This window comes from Oreochromis niloticus, linkage group LG11 (assembly GCF_001858045.2).
Source record: "Oreochromis niloticus isolate F11D_XX linkage group LG11, O_niloticus_UMD_NMBU, whole genome shotgun sequence".
NCBI classification, from domain to species: Eukaryota; Metazoa; Chordata; class Actinopteri; order Cichliformes; family Cichlidae; genus Oreochromis; species Oreochromis niloticus.
Window position 1 is genome coordinate 5,040,441 of NC_031976.2, and position 27,077 is coordinate 5,067,517.

The 27,077-nt window shown below is 41.9% G+C and overlaps 1 protein-coding gene across 1 annotated transcript in view; it reads left to right on the forward strand.

Annotated features, from left to right (window-relative positions):
- The window catches only part of LOC100702212 (dolichyl-diphosphooligosaccharide--protein glycosyltransferase subunit STT3B), a 77,026-nt gene that overhangs the window by 31,507 nt on the left and 18,442 nt on the right, over positions 1 to 27,077 (forward strand). The window contains exons 2-7 of the mRNA XM_003453839.5: positions 12,422 to 12,530; positions 13,450 to 13,737; positions 16,393 to 16,458; positions 18,453 to 18,552; positions 24,127 to 24,225; positions 24,644 to 24,790. Coding sequence (XP_003453887.1) covers positions 12,422 to 12,530; positions 13,450 to 13,737; positions 16,393 to 16,458; positions 18,453 to 18,552; positions 24,127 to 24,225; positions 24,644 to 24,790 — 809 coding nt within the window. The remainder of the gene's footprint in view (positions 1 to 12,421; positions 12,531 to 13,449; positions 13,738 to 16,392; positions 16,459 to 18,452; positions 18,553 to 24,126; positions 24,226 to 24,643; positions 24,791 to 27,077) is intronic.

Sequence of the window (27,077 nt, forward strand, 5' to 3'; positions counted from 1 at the left end):
CCCCAAATATTTATATTAAATTTTTGACATTGTACATGTATTTTTTTGTTTACAAATAAGTAAATAAACATCGCAAACAAAAAGAAGAAAGGAGAAGAAAAAAGCAGCATAATAGAATAATAAGAGGCCATGGTATGGGATTCACAATAAAACAAAAACTTCTTGTCTCAAGTCTGTTTCAAGGCCTCTATAACGGTGCCAATTCTCATGATATATGCAGTTTTGAAATAAATGCAATTTCATCAGCATACACAATGTTTCTCTGGTTTAGGGGTCAATGTATTTGCCTTACATGTGAAAGATCCCTGTTTTGACACCAGGAGGATTCATAAACCCAGCCTCAGGCGGTCATAAGCTAATGTACTTCCAGTGGTGGAAAAATTTGGTGGGCTCTGGGCTCTTGATTTCTGCTGTTAGCCTTGAAAATAAGCTATTGTTATTATTATGAAAACTCATTAGTGTGGCTGTAGCCCTAAAGCACCTCCTCAGCTTAAACCTGTAGTATTTGGCTCGAGCTACCAGATAACCGATGATCGTACTTTCCTGGCTGATAACTAAAGCAAGTTTTTATTAGAGCTGGCCCAGGGGTAAAATTCTGGCTTCATTTCTGGCCATATGATAAAGAGCCCCAGCTGCCGCCTCCCCACGCCTGTTGAAGGTGATTTAGACAATGAATGAGGGTCACCATTTCCTACGGTAATTTTCACTCTGATTTCTTTTCTTGTCTGCAGCATCCTCGCTACAAGCTCAGCATCGGGTCACTGGTTGCTTTAGTTTGGAATTTGTTTCATTTGATTTACTTGATTTATTTAAATTAAGGGAAAACTTGTGGGTGATTTTGGTAATCTCCGATTCGTACCTGTGCTGACCTTTTGTGGTGTTTTTTGTTTTTTAATTGGCCAATAATGCTCAGGTGGAGTTATTCTCATATCCTCATTGTGTCTTCTTGCTTGTCCCCCGCTTACCATAATATAGGATTTTCAGGAACCTGATGAGACATGATCTGATTATGCTTTTGTGCAAGGTCCCTCTCCTCTCTTGGCGTTCAAACCACCATATTTGTTTTTCCTCTTAGCCTCTGACTTCCACACTCCATGCCTGCTCAACCAACCAAACACAATAAGTGATCAATGATCCTTTTTTTTTCTTTTCTTCTTCTCCAGTTGTCTTAATTGCTAGTGGGTTTTTTTGGCGGGGGGCGGGGGCTTTTAGTTATTGTAGTCCACATTACAGGTGCATTCAGAAGAAAAGGTGAAAATCAAAAGTCCATACTGTACTATCCACACTCATCTGTGTCTTGCAGGTCAGACTGTTAGAGAAAGAGCTCTGTGTGTTTTCAGCTTTCCAGTGTTTCTTTCAGCACACACTGGTTTATTGATGCTGGTGATGGGTGAAGCTGGTAGCACTGATTGCCTTCCAGTACTCAGAAACTCTGAGGGTGTAACCACCCACCTGAACATTGTTTCGGACCAAACACCCAATCAGATGGTGCAACCCACAGGACCCAGTGCGCTGCTGCCAGTCATGACAAAACACATTAAAGGAGATAATAAAGGACAATTATCAGTTTTATCAGGATGGTGGCTGTTCTTCCTGTGCAATATGGATATCCAGTGGTTCACTACAGTGATTGTATAAAATTAGTTCCTCCCATGTACAACTGTTGAAATAAAGAGCCAAGCACAATGTGTGTTTCTGCTCAAATCCACCTTTATTAGCCCAACTTAAACTTCACTTTAAATTATGGTTGGTTGGTTTGTTTGTTTGTTTTGGTCTTTATAAACAAAAAAGTGAAGTATTTATTCTGAGCAGAAGTGGCGTTCGCTGTCCTCTCCACTCCAGGAACTACCCGTCTGCCTGCAGTGAGGTCTGTTGTCAGATGGAGGCAGTGTACAAAGTATGTACTACAACTGGTGTGTGGGCCATTCCTTGCTTGTGCCGTTTTTGGTCTGTTAGCCAGCCGCGGAGGAGAGCGCAGTTCTAACATGCAAAAAGCTGAAGTGAAGTGTCCACTGCACCCACTGTCTGTGCTTTTCATGCATCATTCAGGATCTTGGAGGACTCCACTGGAGTGCATTTGGGGTGGGTGAAAACCCCCCTCTCACTTCTGCTGACTGTAATCGTGTATGTGGACAGGCACATGTGGGACCATAAATCCCTGCCTGCCAGTGTAACGCCTCAAAGTCTGTTTTTCCAGGGGCTGGAATACTGCTGCACATGAGAGAAGTTGCACGATGCTAACTCTCTTAAGGCTTAAACGTGCTGATGAATGACTTGGCTAATAGAAAACTAATTACCAGCATTTTTGGTCACTAATTTATATTCATTATAATGCTGAGCTGTGGGAAATCCTGATGGCCTCTTTTTGTTATTTTCATCACAAAAATAAATGAAAAAATAATTGCCACATTAATCAATAATGAATGAATTATCAATTGTTCATTCAGAGCATATTTAAAATTTGAAAATGGTAGCCTCTTGCCTGGCTCGGATCTTTCCTCCGCACTCCTCCTGCTCCTCTCTACATTCATTTGAACTAATGTCCCATCTTCCTGTTTCCTGTTCCTTCTCATCTTCTCCCTCCGTCCCCTCCTCTCCCACTCCCCTGGTAGATCACATCTCCGCCAAGACTCAGAACAATGCAACAGTTTAAAAAGAGAATAAGAAACCCCCAGCACACACACAGACACACACCCACACACACTTGTGTCTTGTCTTCATGGACTGTGAAATTAGGTTTTACTTAAAATGGGGCTAGTGGAGTTTGTCGATGATGAGACTGATTTAAAGGATTGTTTGCAGTTTATGAACAGATGGAGAGGCAAGTGAACAGAGCTCCATTTCTTTCATGTTGGCTGCTCCCATCTCATCAACCATTCACAGAAGTCTGACCTCATACACAAACACGAGCACGGGCTTGATAGGTGGAGAGAATGCACTCTTATACTTCCTATTTTACTGCAGGGGCCTCTGACCCTCTGCCCACTCATGTCAGTGCATGTGCTGAGTACCCATCAGCATGGTACGGAGCTTGATATGGTTTCTCCCGCTGCCCTTCTGACCTGAGCCTCCAGCAGTGTTTTGAAACTGTGGCTGCCTCTCCCTTTCAGGGAGAATTCTCACAACCTGAGCTTTGGGCTCCTGCTGAGTCCACGTTCTGCTAGTTAACTTGCAGGAGTCCAGACTTGCTCTTGGAAAAGTGTCAATATTTTGGGTTGATATGAAGCTCTGTGCAGATAACCTGGTGATGGGTGTTACTCAGTTTTCATTCACTGCTGAAGCTGCTGTTGGTGGTTCTTTTGCATTCCTGCACGTGTTGTGTGAGCAGTGACTGCAACAGTTTGTTAACTTAGTCATTGTTAGTTTAGCAAATCACCTGCTGTTGTGGGCTTTAAAGCTTTTTATGTCAAATCCAGTGCATTTACTGTTACACATCACTGTCTCCCTGTTAGTCTAAAGAGTTTTGAGGTTGGCTTTATTATTAACAAGTTTTCAAGGAAAAATATATTGAATCTTTTAAAATATCTTTTCTGGAAAAAGTGGAGAATGAAATCACTAGATAAATATTTGAAAAGAAAAAGTAGTCAGTCTGACCTGGGTACTGGAGAAAATTCCAACCCAAATGAAGGCCCTAGCATGAGTAGTGGTCAGAAGAAAGCAAAAAAGGTATACTGGGGACTAGAGCTGGGCGATAGAACGATAACGATATGTATTGCGAAATAACTTTTTCTCGATAGAAAAATTAAACTATTGCGATAGGCCTCATCTCTCTTGTCCTCTAAAAAAAAAAAAAAAGGAAAAAAAAAAGAAAAGAAAAAAGAACAGCCAATCCAAATTAAGTAGCGCAGAGCCGAACCAATCACAGCCGCAGCGTCGCGTCACGTCACGTGACTTGTTACGTACAGCACAAGTGCCAAGGCGCACATGTGTATTTGTTTTTGCAGCCGGGCTGCCCGGGTAATGAAGGAAATGAGTTTGCCGACTAGAGAAAAATCAACCGAGAGCGTGAGCGAAGGTTACCGAAGAAAAAACCGATGATGGTTCCAATGCCGGAGAGCTTGTCGAACGGAAGGGGCATAGAAGTTCCGTAGTGTGAAGGTATTTCGGCTATTTCAAGTCTGACAAAAAACAGAGTAGCGTGCACTGTAAATTGTGCCGAAAGCAAGTCTGGAAATACAATAAAGCGGTGCATGCTCAATCTCTGACTGAAAGTGCTAATTCGTCGTTCGGCTTTTGTCAGACTAAAGTAACTGCTAAAACTGTTTGAAAAGCTAAGCTATACAACAAGGAGAGATTGAGAATTTCCTTTTAGTTCTCAGTTTATTTGATATTGACAAAAGTTAGTCAATTTTGTCTGTTCTTCTGTAAAACGACCTAAGATTTATTTTTAAAATTAATATTTTGTTTCTAAGTGGAATTGACAATTTAGTAGTCTGTTTTGTTTGTTCTATTTTGAAACTTAAACGCTTTAGCGGCTGCCTTTTGTGTAGTTTGCAATATTTGCCTTTATTTATCTGAAACTGAAGTCTCATGTTCCTTAAGTACATCTACCCTGTTGAACTTATTATGGGAAATAAATATTTTAATTAAAACAAGCTGCTAATTATTTCACATTTTACTTGTGAGCAACGGCACATTTAAATCTTACAAATATAGTTATTTGGCTTATATCGTGATATATATCGTTATCGCCTGAAATGAAAAAAACATATCGTGATATGAAAAAATCTTATATCGCCCAGCTCTACTGGGGACAAACCAAGCCAATACCTGGTGTTTGGGGAAAAATTATCAATATGCTTTTTGTGACATTTTTGTTTGGTGGTGTGCCGTGTGATTTTTTTTTTTTTTTTTTTCTAATGTGAAATATGTGCCGTGGCTCCAAAAGGTTGGGAAACACTGGCATAGCTAATGTTAATTCACCCTTTAGTTTATGGCGTCATCATTTTGAGCCTCAACAGTAGTGTTCAGTATATTTTACTTTTCCAAGTTATAGATGTTATCCAAATTAGTGTTGCAAAGTCTATAGTAAATTTAAGGAAGTTCCTTGTGGAAATACTCCTACGCACACTTTACACAGCTAGCCAATCACTGCATGAAGTAGTCACAATTAGTCATAGTCTTTTTTTTTTTTTTTTTTTTTTTTTTTTTAAATATAGAAACTTCCATCAGTTGTTGGCTACTGGTTCCAGCTGGGGGGAGAGAAGAAATCTGTAGTTCTTAAGGCTTTCTGTGGCTGTTTACTGTTCACCTGTTGGAACAGTTTGAATTAATGTAGGCTTTTATTGGTAACAGTCACAAGGTGCATTTGTTAATACACTCTTTAACAGGCAGGTTTGGAGACGGTCCATTCCTCCTCCTGTTCAAACATCATCAGTAACACAGCAATGAGTCAAACCATTCTGACTGCCTTTATCTATTATGTGGTTCGTTGCTGCCCAAAAAATCACTAGTAATATACAGAGACCTGCCGAGGCAAGGACCTGTAGTACCTGTGAAAGCTGAGATCAAGACATTTTCAGTCTTGTGGTTGCTTTTTTGTTTGTTTGTTTTTTGTTGTTTTTTAAAAGTCTGGGCTAAACAAGATTTTGTTGTCTGTCAATAGACAAAAAGATGTAAAAATTTAGCCTTTCAGCAAATTTTTGTTCAAGTGGTCTGACACTAGAGTCCTGCAGCTCTTCTGGTTTCTGTTTCCAAGCTTTAGAGAGCCTAGCTCAGTTGTTACAAGGCAATCAGTGTTATTTACTTTATCTGTGGGTGGTTATAATGAGCTCATCACTCTATAATGTGTAATTCTTGATTAGACATTACTACACTTTTCTTTTTTTAAATAGGGGATGCTGATTTGGCATAAAGTGTGAATGGAGTTGTGTTGGATACAACCAACTCATAGTTTACAACAAACAGTCACACCACTAACTGAATAAGGGTACCTTAGATTTCTTAAACTGTCATCATATATGTGTTAGTCTGCATCAGTGTTGTAACGTGCTGTGTGGATCTGCTGGCAGCCGTACAAGACATGATCTGGGTGCAAAAATCAAACTAAGATAACCCAAACAGTGACGCTGGCACAGCACAAACACCGGCACTGGACCGGAGACTGGGAAGGCCTAGACAGACGGGGTCTTAAATAACCTGACAGAACACTGGCTCATCTCTTGAGTGTACACTCAAACAACTCCTGCAACGCACACACAAAGGTCTTGAAGCTGTAACACTGTAATAACATCAGTCATTCTAGTATGGAATCATTTGAACGATCTCAGTTACGGACATGAATACTCATTTCCTGTGTTTTGAACTTTAGAAGTTGTCTTTCAGTAAATTTCCCTGTCTCTAACTAGACCAGTCACCTCCTGCTCTGTGTAGTAACCTGATTTTTAAGACTTGGTGGAAAGAGGAAAGCATGGTGTCTTTATTTGGATTAAAGCAGAGTCAAAGTGAAGGATTAGAGAGTCCCAGTAGAAACTGCTGTGTTACTTCTGGAGAAACCTCTCTGCCTGCCTCTCTGTACGGCGAGCATTTTATGCATGACAGCACTTCAGAAGCCATTTCATTTTTGTTGTCAATTTAAATCTTGAGGGTTTGGGGAATACATATAAGATTTTGGGGTGTACTGCTGTTGCTCTTAAATGGATTTGCTTTAGTGTGGCCGATTGAACATGTCTCTGGGACTGAAGTGTGCAGGTTGGAGAAACCAGAGATGGTTTGGAAAGTGTCATTCACTGAGTGTCCCACTGGAACCTTAATTTTAAACACATACTCGGGTCACATCTGCCGAAAACAAGTTGATTCAGAAGCAATGACACAATGGGAAAACTAGCCTCAGGCTGGCTTACATGACAACGAGGCTGCTCTTTTAAATGCTGCTTTGCTATTGGTTAAAACAAAACATGGTTTAACTGAACTATAACAAGTTCAGAGCAACACAAGGCAGCATGCAGTATTTGGAGTGTTTATTGTATGTTTTTATGGAGAACACACACATTGGTGCCTTTGTTTCCTTCATGCACCTTGTACAGATCCTTCAGTCTTAACTTGGCGTGTCAACACCACAACACTATTTCTTCTGGGACCTTTTTGTGTAAATATTTTTGCCTGCATGCCTTTTTTTTTTTTTTAATGTGTGTATATCATCTGCTGTGTGTGTGTGATAGAGAGAGATTGAAGTGTACAGCTGCGCGTTCATCTCTTTGATGTCACTTCCTGTCATCGCCTCAGAGCTGTGTGTTTTTCAGTCCTCCTGTGTCAAGCTCCCCCACACACCATCTGAAAGCAGCGGGGAGCAGGATCAGCCTGCGGAGGCTGCCGCTGTGCCGCCTGTCCTTGGAAAACCTCGAGTCGTGGGTCATTAGAAGGGGACGCTGCCCTCGCTTTGGCTGCACTTTGGCTGCCTGCCACGTTTAAAGATGCAGCAGGCCAATTTTCAGAGCACACAGCGAGGAAAAAGGCCTTGTTCTCTGAGATAATAAAGCAGAGTCCTATATTTGACTTCACTCTGCCCTAAAACGATGGCTCTGATTCAGCTGCAGAAATCAGCTCTGACTGATACTGTTATATTGACAGTGAAATGACATTTACTGATGTCGGTGCCAATATTTATCTGTTGTCACATCACATTTGTGCTGCCTATATTCTGAAAAATGTAGGCTTGAAGAGCTTTGTTTCCCTGCAACAGAAGGAGAAATAAACAAGAACAAAAAGCAAAGGAAGCTAAAAATGATCAGCATCCACTCTTAGCAGTAGCTACTGTGACATCACTCACTGGTTTATGAAGGCCTGTTTTGAATAGCTTGTCAAACAGAAGTCATTAGCCAATGAGCACACCACAGATGATCTGTCCTGGCAGTCTCATGTGCTTCAGATGAAGGGAGCTGGACTTACTTTGTTTCTGATGACTTTTCACCTCTCATCTAAGAGGCTGCTTAAGTTCTCAAAATGGGTATTGAACCCCTCGTGGAGTATTCAGCTTAGAGTTGGTCCTGAGAGAGTGATGAGGGTTGAATTTCTTGAGAAGTGCGTGTTCAGTTGGACGCCGTTTGTGTCCACTGTGAACATGAACAGAAGTGATCTTTGAACAAAGGTGGTGGCCTACAACACAAGCTATTAGCCATCTCTCAGATCAGACTTGAGTGCCGTTCGCAGGATTTGAAAAGCATTTCTTCGTGGAAATTGTACTTCTACCACCAGTATTACTGTTTCAGAACACTGAGTGGCAGGTCTCTCACAATCAGTGAATCCCTATAAACGACAAAAGACAAGAGAATGTCTGAATGGGAGACTCTTAGACACTGTACTAATAAATGGATACATGTACAGACCATGTGTTTGGTACTTCTGTGAAGTTACAAGCAGACAGTGTTTTGCTGCGATTTCCAGATGACCTGCAGAAGTTTCTACACGAACACTTCAGGGTGCTGAGGTTGTTTACCTTGTATGTTGATGTTTTTATTTGAAGTCAAAGATCTTTATCACATTATAAATGATTTTAAACATGCAACAACAGGCTGCCACAGGTGTTGTCATGGTAATCTGTCCCAACCATAGTTTTTCATTCATTGCTTGAGTTTTTGCCCCCCGGGGGCCGAGCGCGACCACATGTTGTCTGTGGTAAAATAGATTTATCTCAGTGCAGTAAAGCTTTCTGCTGGCTCTGAATTATTTACAGACTATAATTTTTCTAGCCAACTCTTAATTATCTGATGATGAATGGCTGAGAGTGATTAGTGTTTGTTCTACTCTGGAAAAGAGATGTTCGTATTTAACCCAGAAGGCTGCTTCTAATGGAAGCTTAGTGCTGGATTTGAGGCTCGATGTTGTACTGGATCTCTCATGCATATACCACTTGAGTAATATATTTAAGTGGAAAAACAGCGAAGTAAACAGCTCATTGGTTTTTCTCAGTGGATTTGAACAAATGGGCATCTGAATATATTCTCTGTATACCCTACCCTAAAGCTATTAGCAAAGAGTGAATAATGTGCAGAGTTCGGTCAGCCAATAGTGCTGTCATACGTCTTAGATTTGCTTTATTACTTTATCTTCCAGGCATGTGGAAGGGCCTGACATAAGTAGGACTTTATCTGCAGTATTGTGGTTCACTTTGTGAAGTATAGATTTAATGGAGGCATGTTTTAAGCAAGGATCAGCCTGTTCAGACATCCCAAAACCTCAGGTGAGAAAAGTAAACAGAAGAAATATGTGGAAACGAGTAAACGGTGTAATGCAACTCAAGTCAATTACTCCTGAGTTTATGCTGCTCACTCTATCATCCTATTGCCCCTTTATTTTTACACTCCTGTTCAAAATTGAGAATGTTGTCTAGTTCCCATAAATGCCATCAGCTTGGCTGACCTTTAAGACTGTGGTGTGGTTGCTTACTTTAATTTAGAGCCCTGAAGTGTTTAAGTTTTGAAGGTGCAAACCTTGATTGTGCCATGGAGCAAGAAATTGAAGCCCCAACTCAGACTCTAATTTACTGAATGACACTGTGAATATGTAAAACCTTGATATACAGAAAAAAAACCTCATTTCCATGTAGAAGAGAACATTAAAAGTCCCTGTTGACTCATTTAGTGTGAACTTCTGGGGTTCAAGAGGCCAAACTGCCTGATTTAGTGCTGTGTGGCTGGGATCCGATTTTCTTATCTGGGTTGAGCTCTGAAGTCTGTGATACCAGTTACCAGTTTTAGTTGCTGGTATTCTTTGGAATAGGATGGGACCAATCTGGAGTTTTAGCATAGAAAGATTTAAAAAAAAATAAAGACTGTACTCATTCACCAGCTTTTGTTTGGTACAGTAGCTGGAATTAATTTCATGTCCTTGACTGAATTTAGAAAGGGCTAGTGTGCCTTTTCTGGAGAGTGGAAAAAAAAGAAGCTTTTCTGTATTTTAATGAGCCCATATCCCACGGGTGAGACAGAATTCTGCTTCATCTAACATCCTGGTTGGAAATGGTTTTGAGAGCCCATCATCCAGAGAGTTGAGTGTGGGAGGTGAGTGTTTAGCCCATCCACTGGCTGTCTGAAAAGCTTTAGGATACTGCTGGCTTCCCCAGACTGTAATGGTAAGAGGAAAGTTAGAGGAATTTTCTCAGACCAGGGAGGAACCAGGGCAGCAGACACACGATGGATTACTTCTGTTGTGTGTACAGGCGCATTTTCTCTCATTGCTTTTTTTGTTTTCTCCAATCAGCCTCCAAGAGTGAGCATAAAAACCTGCACACGTACTCTCAATCTAGAACTCACTCCTAAGGGGGCTGAGCAAGCCATATGCTGCAATCCCTCCATCAAGTTCCGTTTTTCGTGGAGGGACAGTTTGTATTGAGCACTCTAATACTTTGGAGAGGCTCAGGGGACAAGCAGACTAACTGCTGAGTAGTCTCAGCTTGAAAACTAAGAGCTACGTGCAGGATTTGTACAATAGCAGCACTCTGTCTACCTGAACCATCTAATTATAGACCGAGCTGTAGTTGAATTGCTCCTGTTAAACTCTCAGTGTCTGTAAACAACAGACAGGCAGAAGGCTGGGGAAGAAAAAGAAGGTAAAAGTGAAAATGTTAGCAAATGAGCATGACTGGAGCCACTGGAGAGGGGAAAAAAACTGCAGTGAAGCTGTGCATCTGTTACGGTGTCAGCTGAGATCACAGTACTATGTAAAGGTGTGGATGAGGCAAGTTTCTGCCAGTTTCCCCAACAACCCTTTCAATTAGCAGTAATTGGTTTTGCATAGGAGTGTTAACGGTGTAGCCAAACCATCGGGGGCCGATACAAATACAGTTACACCCGGCAGTCTGCAGGAAAACTAGGCACGTATCTGACCTGACTTTGATAAAAATGCAGTGCTCAGCTCCATGTAATGATGTCCTGTGCTGATGGTTTCTCAGCAACAAACTGTTAATAGGTCGAATACAGAGCTACAGCTACTGTTGTAGTGTTTGTGGAAATGGAAAAAAAAGCATCTTTTGCCTGTTAGCAAGACTGCGCAAAAGCTGCCTAGCTGAATATCAAGAAAGTTGATGAAGAGATGGGACATGGGCGAAGAAAAAGACCATTGCATTTTGCATACACGACACACTTTTGCTAAAATTGCTGAATAAGCTGTTGACTTCACTTCTTGAGTTTCGGCTCTGTTTAAATGCTGAAATAAAGGCCAGTTTTTCCTACATATAGGCGTCTGTTATAGCATACTGCAAAGTTTCAGGCAGTAGGAACAAGTCGGGATGTTCTCAGACCTAAAATGGTAAGAAATGGTAGGAAAAGTCTGAACCCTACATCTAAGTTGTGCCCTCTAAGGAACTTCATATCACATCTGATTTGAATGTAGGTTTTACTTTAGTCGATTTAAAAAATAATCCACTCTGTGCATTAAATATCGCCCACTCTCCAAGCCTCTTCTCACCTTAAGCCTTGACCTGCCTTGTGGCGAATGATGTGTTTTTAATTCACTTACATAAGGTTTGGAAGCATGTTGAGGTTAAAGTTGTGGTCTCCATTTGCTTTACAAAAACATGGAAGATATTTTCAGAGATGCAGTGAGGACATGCACAGTGTAAATGCTTAAAGCCAGTGGCTCATAAAACATTTAACTCCCTGATGAAACAGAAACACAGGTCCCATTTATAGATTGCTATATTTCTTTTTAGATGCCCCAGAAGAAAACCCCAAAACATAACACAGGTGTTGGACGTGTCCACATGTGGGTACTGAATACATGTCTAGACTGGTGTCTCTTGGCTGTGGTCCATTACTTGTTTACACCATTACAAATAAACCAATCGATGCAGATTGGGAGTCATATGAAACCAGAGGTGACTGAACTGAACTCCTGGCAAGTGTCATCCACAGTGAGTGCTACGTGGACCTGCAGGGGAGGGTTTATATATTTAGGAGACTAACAGGAAGCCGTGCTGTGCTTGTTTATCTTCTCAGTTGTTGCAAAGAGCTCCAAAGGTAATGATGATTATGTGATCTGCTAGTCGTGACTGGAACTGAACCTCATGTCAGGAATAATGAGGAACGTTTAGAAACTGGCAAAGATGAAGAGGTGTTTTGTATTGTAAAATGACATGGAGAGTGAGTGGGAGGTAGTTATATGTTTAAAATGCAAGGGATAGAAACTGAGAGTCGTCCAAGTTATCAAAATCATTCTTCCAAGCTCAGCAGTTTCCTTGTGAAATAATGTCATTAAAGTCATGTTGGCAGCATTTCTATTTTTACACCGTAGTTTTGTCTGTATTCATTCCTATTCTTGCTAGTTGATAGTCAGTAGATTGAATCATTTACTCCCCCCAGTCCAAGTGGGGGGACTAAATGACTGAAGCTCCCCGTTGTCAGGAAGACCATGATCTTGAACTGTCTCTCATAGGTCCTGGACGGTGTCTAACTGTCCTGTCTCTGTCTCTGGTTGATTGTTTCAGGTTCAACTACAGGTCGACTCACCACCTCACCACAAATGGCTTCTATGAGTTCCTCAACTGGTTTGATGAAAGAGCCTGGTATCCTCTGGGTAGGATAGTTGGGGGCACGGTAAGTATTTTGTGTCTTCTGTGCATGTGTGTGTTTGTATGTGTGGTGCGAGTCAGAGATGCCTGACTCAGGGTTATGAGGCATTGTGTGCACTTTCTGCCTGTACTGCACCTCTTTCTTTGTCCTTATTTCTCAAGAGTCACCTTATCATGATGAATTTTCCATCATCGGCTCACTTTAAACTACACACTCTTTTACACACACACACACACACACACACACACACACACACACACACACACACACACACACACACAAACAAACTAAAGCATGGCTGGATGGCTAAACGGCTCCGAGGGGAAGCAGCGAGGTAAGAGCTTGTACGACACACAGAGTGGATCTGTCTTCATAACTGCTAAAGGACAGACTGGCTGGAGTCACTTTTAACACGTCGTTACATTACAACTCATCTCTGAGTGCCTGACTCCTCCTCTTCTCTATATTTATAACTTACGTGTGATCCCTCTGTATGGGTTATGGGCTAATCTGTTCCCCAGAGTGCACTTTAGTGCGTTCACATTATCAGAGAAAACAACAGCTTGAATGTGTTTTTGCATAATGTGACACTGGGAAGAGAAAATGTTCTACTGAAGCTATACAATTATAGTGTTGTGTGTGTGCAGTCTGTAGAAACACTGCGTTAGGGCTGGGCAGTCGTTCCCTTGTGAGATCTTTAGAAAGCGATACAATCACAGCTGGGCGAGAGTGGGAGGCGGAGGGTTCCAGTGCACCCATTAATTAATGAAATCTATACACTGTATGACCTAGGAGGAGTTATGTGCACACCCAGGTTGCTTAAATGAATTATTTAATAAATATTGCTGTTTTGTTTTTTTTTAAATAAGGCTTTAACACATTGAGTGAATTGGAAATAAAGATTTACGATATTCTGAATAAATTTCAACCCTCCTCCTTCTAGGTGTACCCAGGCCTCATGGTCACAGCAGGCCTGATCCATTATGTGCTTAACCTGCTGCATATCACTGTCCACATACGGGACGTCTGCGTGTTCCTGGCCCCGGTGTTCAGCGGCCTGACCTCCATCTCCACCTTTCTGCTCACGAGGGAGCTGTGGAACCAGGGGGCAGGACTGCTGGCAGCCTGCTTCATTGCCATCGTTCCTGGCTACATCTCCCGCTCCGTGGCTGGATCCTTTGACAATGAAGGGATCGCCATCTTCGCCCTGCAGTTCACCTACTACCTCTGGGTATGCCTGAATACTCCTTCAGCCTTGCCATAGTCTTATCACTCATACAGGGAATAATTAGAGTGTGAGGCTTTGAAGCACAACTCACGTCTTTTATTTAAAGCTGCATTAATCACTATTCTTACATTAACAGTGAACCAAAAGACGTGAGGTACTGCTGCCCAGATTACTAATTAACAGCCAGCTCAGGACTGACCTAGCCTCATGACCTGATTGAAGTCCATTTTATTCATGCCTCATTAAAACATGCCATAGTAGGGGTTGTATTTGCCCTGTGATAAATCTGATCCGTTGGTTGCTACTGGTTGCTAGGAGCAGGTGACTAAGAAATGCGCCAGTTTTCGAGCTGTTATTGCTGCTGGCTGAGTGACAACCATTTCTATGTTGTAACTGCACTCATCTCATTCACACTGGTTACTGTGTTCACCATATTTTCTCTGGCATGTGCGCAAGAACATCATAAGCCTCATTTTTTTTGCCCTCCCAACAACAGCTGTGAATGGCATGGTTTTTCCAAGTGCGGAGCACCTCTTGATGGGCTGGAACAGTAAGGATGAGAGGTGACACAGAGATTCAGAGGCCCAGCAGGGTCATTTAGCCTGAGAGTACAGATATAGTTAAGACTAGTCTTTCCTCTTTCACCTTTCACTTCATAAAGCTCTGATAAACCTAATGCTAACTGTCTTATACCAACAAACAACTAGCTGGTGAACACAAGGGAACATTTGCTGCACAAAAACGCTGCCCTGTGTCTGCTTGGTGTGGATCTAGGTTAACAGAATGCAAACACAGTCACCCAGGTAACGTCCAGAAGTCATGTGCTTTTAGCTTGTTTCCCTTTTAATGGACAGGTTCCAGTGTACTTTTACACTGAAGGTCCTTCACTCATTGATAGAACAAGTGCTTTTCTTTAGGTGGAGACTTTCCACCTCTTTAGCCGCTATGGATTTATCTGAAAATGAAGGGGTAATACTTTGAAACTGTGCATGTGTGGTAGAAGAAAATATTTTTAAACCTTAATTTGGGGCATTTTTTTAATGTTCCACTGGGGACTCTGTATATATTGTTTTTATTTCTCAGTGACAATGCCCATGCATTTAGACTTTAATAGTTGCTCAAACATCTCAATGGCAGCCAAGTGGCAACACTTCCTTTGTGATGGACTTTGTATCACTTTCAGAACTCACAAGTCTGAAAATGCATGCAAGATAAGCCTGGGCGTCTCTCTTGGGGCTCTGCGACTCACTCAGCTCACTGAAAGACACGATTGTTTTGGAGAAAGCCTTAAATAACAATGACAAAAGGAAAAAAGCAAAGGAGCTTGCCAAGTGTTAACATTTTGGCCTGAGATGGTGGTTTTCAGTCTCACACTGCCAGGATTTTATCTCACGCCAAGTAAGAGGAAGCCTCAAAGCTGCTCCGTCATGGAAAAACAGACATGTTAAACAGGACAAAGTCTGAGCGTCACATTTTTCAGCTTTTCACCACCAATGTTGGTCAATAAAAGCCATTTATTGGCAGAGGCAGGTGCAAGCTACTTAAAGGTGATTAAATCCCCGCAGTGTGATGCAGCAGCAGGATTCATCCACAGTGACTGGTGGAATTGTTAAATTGCCAATAACAGTGTGTTGACTTCAGACAGGGGAGCTGTCACTCAGGGTCGCTATTTAAGAATTAAATGTGTGAGTTAAGAGAAAACTAACCGCATTCAGTGCATTAGAACTGTGGTTGAATGTTGCAGAAATGTCCGAACGAAGCCCTGAGGCACCGACATGTGACTCGTGTGTGGGTGACAATGCCATCGCTTTATCCGACTGATGAAGCCAGCAGTGTTATCTGTCCCACGATGAGAAGGGCTTAAGCATCTCACTGGTTCTACAGATTATTCCTCACACTGGTCCTCAGCGATTTGTCCACATGGGCATATGGGCTAATGTTATTCTTACTAAAGACCATCACCATGACATTTCAAGCATACCATTGAGATTCAGAGGACTCCTTTATCCCTGTTAAAAAGCCCTGAAGTCACTGTTAAGTGGTGGAATAGAAAGACGGGAATACTAGAACAAGACCTGATTTCTATTTCCTGGATTCAGGCAAGTCCGAAATAATTGCACCATGAATAAATCACACACATACTTAAGTACACATACAGGCTTTTGAGGGCTTAGTAGATCTGCTCTAAGTGAAATACAGAATAGCCTAATAGTCTCCAGTGAATGCTTCTCATTCCCCTTCATCATCTTGTTTCCCCACTTGTTCACTTGTCCTCAACTTTCATTCAGTCTCTGCTCTTCTTCCATCCACCACATCTCATTGGTTCGGCTCCATCATCCGTGCAGCCAATTGCAGCAGCTCCCACCTGCGCATTCGTTAAGTCAGGGCTCGTTAGCCTTGTTAAGCCCTCGTTAGCAGCTGCTGTGTCCTGCTGTGGGCAAGGTAAAGATGTGTAGGACACGGTGGTCTGCTTTGTGTGTGGGTCATTAAAGAGGCAAACGTGATGAATAATTCAGACTATCATGGGCAAGCAGCAGTAGAGCAAAATCATCGAGGAAAGAAACAGCGAGCAGAGCAGCTTAGTTAATGGAAGGCTCTGATTTACATTTGTGTGTGTGTGTGTGTGGGGGGGTTAATGCTCTCTGGTGTACACCGCAGGTGAAGTCTGTGAAGACTGGATCAGTTTTTTGGACCATCGGATGCTGCCTCTCCTACTTCTATATGGTGAGAAGTCACACGCACAAACACACACAGATCCTTTGTTATAATTATGACAGTTTGCTGTTAACACTTGTGTTCTAATATGGCAGGATAATGGAAATCATTCATGAATGTTGTAAGGACTAAATGTGCAAATGCAGAAGTGTTAAAGGTCATTGTTTACTGTTCCTCCTACCTCCGTGTGTGTGCTTGTGTATGGCTTTATGAGAATGTTTGGCATAATCAGGAATTTTTTTTTTTTCATTGTTGTGCAGTAGTTTGGAAATTTGAACCAAAGGCCCAGTCCCATGGCTGCCTTAGTGCTTCCATTTCTGACTTATATAAACAGGATGTCTTGAAGCCTTCTCACTGTGCAAAAGAAAATATCGTGGATATTACAAATTCAGTTGTATTTATATAGCACCAAATCACAACAGCAGCAGGCACTTTATGTTATAAGATAAAGACCCTACAACAATAGAAGATGCCTTATGAGCAAGAACTTGGTGACAGTGGGAAGAAAAAACTCTGCTTTAACAGGAAGATGCTCCTGGCAGAACCAGGCTCAAAAAGGGGCAGCCATCTGCCACGACCGGTTGGGGGTGAAGGGAGAGAGACGGGACAAAAGATGCACTGTGGAAGAGAATCAGAGATTAATAACAACTAATGATTAAATGCAGAGTGGTGTATAAACACAGAGTGAAGAAGAAACGCTGTGCATCATGGGAAGCCCTCAGCAGCTTAACTAAGGGAGGATTCAGGGTCACATGATCCAGCCCTAAGCGAAGCACTTTGGTTCACCTTTAAAATATGACTATAAAAGGTAGCAGGCGATAACTCTTAGATTATGATGGCTTCTTTTAACTTCTGTTAAACGCAGGTGCCACTGGTTAACTCTTTTAGCTTTCATTGGATCCTGTTACCTACCTGGTTAGCTAGTTTCATCAAATGACAGTGGGTGCCTTAGCATACCCTGAATTTCTCCAGAAGTCTTCCACAGTATTAGAGTTTGTTATATGGTTGGTTTGTAGTTGATTTAAGCTGCTTATTAATTTTAACGGTAACCTACAATAGTTATTAATACACACACGCATAAAAAGTATCTTTTTTTAGTTAGCGGTGTCATTGTTATGTTCTGCCCCTGGCTGAAAATAATTGGAAGGGGTTCAGCAAATAGCCTCTAGCCCAACTTCAACATTTGTAGTCCAATGCTCACTTTGAGCACAGTTCCTTAGAGAGAGTGATTCTGACACTTGATAAGGACGGGCCCTGAACCTTAAACTGAAAAGGAGAGCAACTTGTGGATTGTAGAGTCACTCTGAAATACTGTCAGTGCGGATCGCCGTGCCCTTCACAGAACTGTTGCAGCAGTTATGATGTCCATCAAACTTTGTTGCACTTGAACCACCGGGAGCCATTTTCATCAGACAAAGACATGAAAAATGTCCTCGGGGGAACCGTTCCCTTAACCTGCCCATCATTCACGTCAGAATGTGAAGAATCACCTCGTGCCGTAAACTGTGACGCCGCTTCTATGGCAGCCGCTTGCTGCCTGGCAGTTACATGACACTTTGAGACGAATAGAACAAAGCTTGAAAAGGGTAGCGTGTGTGTGTATTTATGTGCATGTGTTTCTGTGTGCTTGTGCTTCTGAGGGGTTTGTACCAGCAGCATAATGTAAATGCCAGTCGTAATGCTGCAGCCCATAATGATTTCACAGCTCACAGGTGGGCTGTGCAGCTTTGCACCCTCCTCCTTATTGCAAAGCGTCTCATTATTGAAGTGAATAAGAGCGAAAACACAGTCACCCTTTAGGGATTCGTGGGCTGGTTATACTTCTACTGATTATCTGCTACAGTCGAAAGCATTGTACACATTCAGCAGGGATAAGCTAGCCATGTAGCGGTCCGTGTATGTGTGGAGGCAGGCCTTTCTGCATGCATAATCCAAATGATTCCGTCCTTCCATTAATGAAAGCTTTGAATTAAAGTGGGCTCATTAAATGTGTTGTTTGACAGGTTTCTGCTTGGGGTGGTTATGTGTTCATAATCAACTTGATTCCTCTTCATGTGTTCGTCCTGCTGGTCATGCAGCGCTTCAGTCGGAGAGTCTACATAGGTGAGATGCAGCAACAACACACACACACACACACACACACACACACACACACACACACAAACTTCTTTACATTCATTCAAGAGTGGGAAGCGACGACTTGAAGGTTTGCAGTTGTGCTCATTTGATGTTGACTTTATGCAGAATAAAGAGAACATGTAGGGGTGCATTCAGCAGCTATGCACACACAGGCTCTGCTTTCTCTCCTTGAAAAGACTTTCAGGCCCAGCACATGTGGGGATGCCACACAGAAGAGCATGTGCTTCTTTTTCATATCTGCGCTGCATAAACACAGTTACTGATAATTAACACCATCCATGAGCAACTGATGTTCAGTTTACACAAATCCCCCAGAGAAGGGCAGAAAGTATCTGGGATAAAAGTACGGGACTGAAAGTGGAAATGCAGGCAAGGAAAGGAAAAATTAAAGCGGTCTTCCTTTCAAAGAGCTTGGGTCGTCATGCACTCCTTAGCTCACCTCGCTGATCGCAAATCATATCCTTACTCTGATGCCACATCACCGTGCCGTTGTTTCAGATTGAACCTGGTAGCTGAGCTCATGATCGTGTGGAAATGACATGTGGATATGTACAGACAAACTGGTGAGGGCAACTTGGTGGGAAAGCTGTGAAGTATGGAATCAAAGAAGTCATACTGACTAGTGGCTGAACTCAGGACAAGTATAGAAAAAGAAGGCTGAAAGTAGAGATGAGACAGAGCGACTGTTGGGCTCTGCATCCTCCAATAGGATTATTGGCAGAATGAATAATTTAACATGGAGCTTCCTCCCTTGGTCTCTCACCTCCTTCATCCTCCTCCCCTCACCTCCTGCGTCTGTCTCTCTCTGAAGACCAGCACCGTACATTCTGCTTGCAGCAACACAGTAACTGAGTTAGTTCAAAGCTGTAATAGCTCACTGTGTTCTGTGATGCATACCTTGTACTGTGATTTGGAGTCCAGTCTGTGGCCCACTGTCACACCCCAAACCCTGCTCGCTTCATCTTTCCTGTCTTCCAAAGCAGAAAAGCCGTAATGAAATCCAGCTGAAATTTCATTATGAGCAGTGTGTCCTATGTAGCTGAATAGAAACCCACTCAGATTCCTCTTTTTCTCTATCGGACAGCTTTTGACTCGGTACTCGTCTTGAGTCGGCATATTGCTCAGCATCTAGAGAGCAGGCCCTCTGTGCATCTTTATCAGAGTAGGGTAAAGTGTCAGAAGTAGATCACATATATTGATCTTTTATTTCTTTATTTTTGCTTGATGATAAATAATGCAGAGAGATTTAAGTAGATGCCACAGTGGTGGCATACACTTTTAAGAATAAGAAACCTGTTTACATAAGGTCAAAAATATAATTAAATTATACAGTATATACTTTGCTAAAGTAATGGAGCCATACGCAGCTGCCTCTGTAGAGAGTGCATGGACTTGAACTTGGTAGGATAAACTACTTCTCCATGTGATGCAGGGTCTGGTTATAGTGGCCTTCCAGCTGGAGAAATACAGTTCGACCTGTGCGATATGACGAAATATATCGGATGACAAAATTAAAACATCTGTCGTTTCACATTATCGTTTGTTTCGTGGTGTCGCAAAATACACAAGGACCAGTCAAAACAAATCGAGCACCTTATTTCTAAACGAGGGGCTACCTCTGTAGCATGGACAAGGTTTGGTTATGAGAAGTCTGACATGGACCAGAAAACTGTACTATGCAAATTATGCCGCAAACTGGCCACCACCACAGACTCAAACACAACAAACCTCTTCTACCACCTATGCTAGAGACAGGTGAAAGAGTATGGAGAGAGTTTAGGAATGAGAAGCAAAAAAGAGCCGTCAGGTGCTCAAACTAAACCTTAAACTCAAACATTATTACGTGGCGCAACACACCATGTAATAAAGACTCACAAAGAAAGTGGCGGCTGTTACAACTTATGTCTAAAAATGTATAGTTTCATGCATTGGTCAAGACACTCGACTCCAGGTACACGACGCCCAGCTGAAAACACTTCACACAAGTCGAGTTACCCGAGATTCACAGAATTTACAGAACAAGCACCATTTTGTGATTATACATCATTATCGGGATGAGAAATGTCTGATATCAGGATATGAGATTTTGATCATATCACACAGCCCCAGTTCCCCCGGCTATGGAAAGTTTTGCCCAACTTCAAAACAACAGACTTTCTGGGTAAATGATATGAAGAACTGACACAACAGCAACGTGAAGGCTGGTACTCGCTGGTACACAGCCACTAAATTTTGAAAATAAGAGCAAAATAACACTTTTAGTAGTCCACTAATAAACGAGTCAAGACAGGCACAGGCAAATATAGAATAAAAAGTGACAGCCATTAATATACCTGGGAAGCACACTTTATATTGCATCAAACACGACAACAGCCACCTTAAGGGAAAGACTACAGTAATACACAGTGGTGTAATAATGTCTTTGAGACGGATGTGTACCTGAATATTTTCTTATGTAAGGTTCCCAACAGTTCATTAGTGAAAGTAGCTCCACTTCACTACAGCTATCAGAACAGAAAGCATGTGCTTTATATACATATTAGTGTAGTTCTATATTCCCACTTTATGTGACTTATAAGGTCATTAGGTACAGCTCTTATCAAACATGATTTCAGCAGCCCTGCTCCAAGTCTGTCTCTGCGAAACTTAATCTCTTCACTTTTAATCAACATCAGAATCATAAAAGCCCTTCTCAATGTGATGCAATACACTCCCAGCAGCTACAGCTTTGAAAAACACACCATAGTGTTGAATCTAATTTATGTCACAATATCATTTTTACAAAGGATTTATTTCAAGTCTAATTCTGTTTGATCACAGTAGACTGTACGCGCATATCAATGTTTCAGCTCAGTGCATCAGCGCGGCTAGAGCAAGGTGTTTCCTTACATTAATTTACCAGAGCAGTTGGTGAATCAGATCAGGCCAGCATCAGCAGTGTTTATTTCCATTTTCCTCGTCCATGATAATGTTACCGTCATCAAAAGACAGTCACGGAGGGAGACTGATCGAGTCAGTGACCAAACAAGCTGCGCTGCTTTTACATGGAAATATGTAGTCTGCTTTGCAGGCCCACACGAGGGGGCTCTCTAGATGACTGCCAGAGGAAGAGAGGAAATATACAGATTCTGATTGGATACATTTGAACTTCCTGTTCCTCTTTGTTCCCTTCAGTTGGGTCAAGGCAGCTTGAATATTAAAAAGAAAACTGAGTGTATGTCTCTTTTCCTTTCAGAGTGAGACATCTCTCGGTGCAACAGCAATAATAATCATGCCAGCTTGTGAAGACAGCAGTGGGGGGCTGATGTTTGATTCCTTTCTCATACACAAATTGGTGTAGAACCCAACCACCCCCCTCTACACACCCCTGCCCCCTTCCCTTGGATGTGCTTTTTTTGAGGCTTGAGTGGAAATTGGAATCCTTGCTATTGTTACAGAGTGACAACCACATTAATTTTTCTCCTGGCATAGAGCACCAATTCACTTAATGTTCTATTTAAATACATCAACTGCTTCAAGTAACATTGTGCAGGACATCACTGATTCTTCTTTCCTGTCCATTCAGTCAGTTTGGTACAAGAAATGTCACTCTTACCTCCTTTATGGATTCACTGCAAATGTAAAAAGTGTAGCCATGGTAAACATAGATTAAAATATGTATGCCTTAAAGATATAAATGCCTGGATGAGCTACAGTCCTCTTCTTTGCAGATTAGGTCAAACTTGAGGTTATTTGGCTCTAAAAATGTCAAACAGTGTCTGAAACAGGAACACGAAGGTTTTGCTCCATAGAGCAGGATTAACAGCCACAGAGCCATTCTGAAGCTCTCCTGTCCCTGTCCCCAAGTGTCCCCTGGCCTAATTATTAAGTGCAGTCGAGGGGTGTACCTAAGGTGCAGTAGAGAAAGCAAGACACACCCACACAGTAGGCTGTAGGTAGGTGATTATGTGCAGCTGCAGAGTCTACAGTATCGTGACATGAGGCAGTAGTCGGTGATGGCAGGCCACCAAACGAGCTCGGAGGAGAATGAGGCAAACCCCCAACATCTTGTTGTTTTCCAGTGTTAGTGAGCTTTTTACATTGTGGGCACACTTTGATCTTAAATGGGCCTGACCAGGGAAACTCTCCTTTCTGCCAGTATAAAGAAGTCCAACTGCACATTTATTTCCTGAGATATCTTAATATAAGATGGTGTGGATGGCCATGGGGGAGGGCAGTTAAATCTAAAATTGGTCCTACTACACATTTTCCAAAGCTGTTCGGTGGCCAGTATTTGGCCAGTCGATTCTGGCCCATGGGCCTTATGTTGGACACCCCTCCCTTACAAATATTTAGCACCTTCAAATAAATGTTCAGTGTATAGAAACATGTAGTCAGATGGATCTAGTTAAGTGCACATTCTCAGCTTGCGTGTTAGCCTGTTGTTTAATTGGTTGTGTAGTGGAAGTTTTTTTTTTATTAACTAGCAGGACTTGTTTGGAGGCTTTTATTACTGAAGCTCTGTTTCAGTGTGTCTGACCCCTGAGCGCTTATTTGAAATGGTTTTACAGCCTGTTGTCTGGTTATGCCGCTGACTCCTAAGTGTGTAACTCGTTTGAACTCTCAAGCTTAGTCGCTCTTACACTGTCAGTCATAATTTAGGCTCTAAAGGCCTTTTTTCTTTCTTTTTCTTGTGTTCAGCATCAAGGACTTTTCTGGGTTTGTTTGCAGCTCTCCTAAAATCACAAACACCATTTCTTCTCAGGCTCCATCTTTCTCATTCTAATTAAATCTTTCGTCGAATCACAGCCATTCTGTTTCATTTATTCACATTGTAAAATTACCAACACACTCCCCAAGTCTCTGGTAATTAGAAACACAGTTGCTGCGACAGATGCATTCGTACATGTTAAACAGGAACAAGTTTTTTATTAAGATTAATGTGCCAAATTTAGGTCCTTCTGTCCAGTTCAGGTTTTCTGTATGATGTAAATGGTGTGTTATCTTATGTGATGAATTACTTACATCTGTGAGATCTGTACAGTGTTGTTTCTGCAGTGAAAGGTCATTCTGTCATTGTGAACGGCTCAAATGAAAGCCTCTGCTTACCCACTTCTTATACTGGAAGTTGCCCAGAGCGCACTGATTCTTAATGACACATAAAAATACGTCGCAAATACAAAGTTTAGTTTCAGAGGAAAAATAAGAAAAGGGGAAATCAGAGGATGTGGTTTGATTAATAGCGGTTTGTTTTCAGCTGTGGTGGTTTGCAGTCCTGTAATGAGTATTTTGTGCAGCTGCATGGAATTTGTGGGACTGAATTAAAATAAACTACAATGATTATATGATCAGTACAGTGAAGGATTCTGTCAGTAAATGTGGGGCTCAGAGGAACCGGATAGACTTTGCATGTACACGCTGCACTTGTTAGTAGAATCTATTCATCAGTTGGCCAGTGCGCTGACTGGATTAGATTCAGACTGATGTGAGTGAAAGTAAACACATGTAACACAGTTGACTGTGCTCATCTGGTCTTAACTGGTTGTTTTCTCCCTGCAGCCTACAGCACTTTCTACATCATCGGCCTCGTCCTGTCCATGCAGATCCCATTTGTGGGCTTTCAGCCAATCAGGACCAGTGAACACATGGCCGCAGCAGGTCAGTAACCAGTCACCTGGGGTAAGGATGGAGAGTATTGTTGGAAGCCTGGAATATGTTTACTGCCAAGCTATGGAGCAAGTCAGGTTTTCTAACATTCAACAGAATCCTTTTTATACTTGCAAAAAAATCTGCACTACTCTCACACTTCGTCAAACACTGCACATTATGCTAAAAGCTAGATTTCTACTGTGAAGGCTGAAGTGTAGATTGAGTGCATGTCTTGCCCATGATGTTTGCTCATTTCCATGGAAGCATTTGCTTTGCGTGCTCTAAATAAAGATGTAATTATCTGCAGCTTTATTTTTATTTTGTCAGATGCAACTGCTCAGTTTGCCTCTCTTCTGGTGACTTTAAACAAAGTTCTGCATATATTTTCTGGTTGTGTTTATTTCTTGTTTGCACTGTGTCTCTGCAGGTGTGTTTGTGCTGCTACAGGTCTACGCCTTCCTGCAGTACTTAAAGGACAGACTGACCAGGCAGGAGTTCCAGACTCTCTTCTTCTTGGGAGTCTCTCTGGCTGCTGGAGTTGTTTTTCTCTCTGTCATCTATCTGACATACACAGGTTGGTTATCTATTAGAAGGCTGGTTGTTTTATTTGACAGTGTGCAGTAAAGATGGATAAAAATGTTGAGAGAAGCAGAGAAATGACATACAGTAAAGTTGAGTCTGACTAGGTTTTTTTTAGTGCTGAGAACATCCTATGTTATGTTAACAATTTGGATATGCAGTCACTCCAGAAAGATTTCATAACATTGATGCCCCTGGTTCTCTAAATACTGTATCTTCCTATGGGAAGACAGTCCCCTGGTGTCACTGATCATGGAAGTTGCACCAACACACCGTGTGTGTCTGAAGGCAGAGCCCTATCCACTGTAATGACACTTGTTCACTTTTACAACAGTCTCAATCCACACAGTCCCCATTCCTGATTGTCCATTCAACCATTGATCCTCACAGGTGTCAGTGCAGACTGTGAACATGGACCTTCTGCTGTCAGGATATACACGTTCCTGTGTAAATGATCAGGCAGAGAGCAAAAAATCTGGGAAAATCTGCACAATATTTGGCTTCTGCTTAGTAAAGTATCAAAACACTAATAGTTTCACTTTATTTCCAAATCTTCTGGTTCTTTTTGGTCTTGCACTTGCAGGTTTTTACTTGGATGTTCAGAGTCTTGCTCTTTGCCTGGAGAGAGCTGTGACAGTGGTCTCAGTGGGCACTGGGGCACAAACTGGATGTAGAGACTCCTCAGTGTAAAATTCTCTTAAAGCTTTGGGGTTTTTGCTCAAAAGTGATTTAACTAGCTTTTCCCTAGCTCATGCTTATATGCAGTGCAGTTTCACAACATTTTTCAGTTTGTGCTGGGAGTAGGGGCAGAATGTGTCATACAGCTGCAGTCTTTGGCACATTTTCCCATACAGTCTTGTTGTGGATTCCTTATGACTGCATGTGACTGTATACACAGGGGTGGATTTTTACGCAAGTAATCCTATAATTACATAATTTTTCCGTTTTCATGGCGAGACATGGTTATTAAGACTTGACAGAAGCTATTCTTGAGTTGGCTAGTCACTCAATTCCATGTGTGTGCAGCATTTAACATATCTCCAAAGGGTAATGATAAGTCAGAACTGCATGGCGCGTCAGCGTTAGTCTGAGATTTTTCGTGAGCGGTATAAGGAAGTAATGTCCTATTACACAGTCCATCGCTATTAGGAAAAAATGATGCTGTGAGAGGAACGACACAAGAACGACTGAGCAAACGTGATTGTGATGGCAATTGTCATGATGGAGCCTTTACTCTGTCAGAGATAATAGTTCTGCTTTCTACGGATGAACTGTAATCAGCACTGGAATGAAAGTGAATAGGCAGGTCATTCAGCTGAAATGCACTGCGCTGCACAGGTGAGCTTTTCTAAATCACTCTGTTCTGACACATCAGGGCTAAGAAATCTCTCACTATATCATTAGGCTGTCACTCTCCTCGGTGCCGCAGAGTGCTGTTGAAGCGCATGGCATTACACGGGGAAGTGGCTCTCTTACTTCATGGATCTCAGTTGGTGTGAATGGGATGGACAAAAAAGTTGGAACGCTTGTCAGTTCAGAAGAACCATTAAAAACAACCTCAAATGATCACACAGTTGAAATCAGTACCTCTAACAGTCCTCTCAGAGCATTGTAACCTTGTTGAAAGGGGACCGCTAGGATGTATTCAGATTCACTAAGAAAGATGTAATGGACCAAAAACTGCATTGTAGTGTGATTGACTTGCCCTTTATGCAGTTCCCCTGAAGGTACTTTTAGCTGCTTCCCATGGCTTCACCACATCAGATGGTTTCCAATCCTCTGCAGAGATGTCGTTTTCCAAATCTTAGTTCCACACATTTAGCTTTATAAACTTTGGATGTTATTTCTCTATCAGTCTATTGAGTGAACATCTGTGTAGATCTTTTTTTTTTTTAAAAGAAAATTTAAATGTATGCCTCAGTTCTCCAAAGGACTTTAACCTTAGAGTTTGAACGGTACAGATACAGTACAGTAAATCTTTCGTGAGCCTAAACAAGACAAATACATGTTCTTCAAATGTAACATCTGCCAAAGCCAGCATCATGTTTGTCTGCTTAACAAAAAAGTCAGAACTTTTGTAAGAAAACAGATGACGCTTTACCTCTGCATGAATTATGATCCCAGAAAAGATCGTAGGATCCTTACATGAAATATTAAAAAGATGTTCACCTAACAAGTGAAAGTTTCAGGAGCGGCATCTGGTTTAAAAATCTGTCAAATCAAACATGCGGAGCTGCCCTCTGTGGTGACCCCCATGTATGTAAATAAAGGAACAGCAGCTT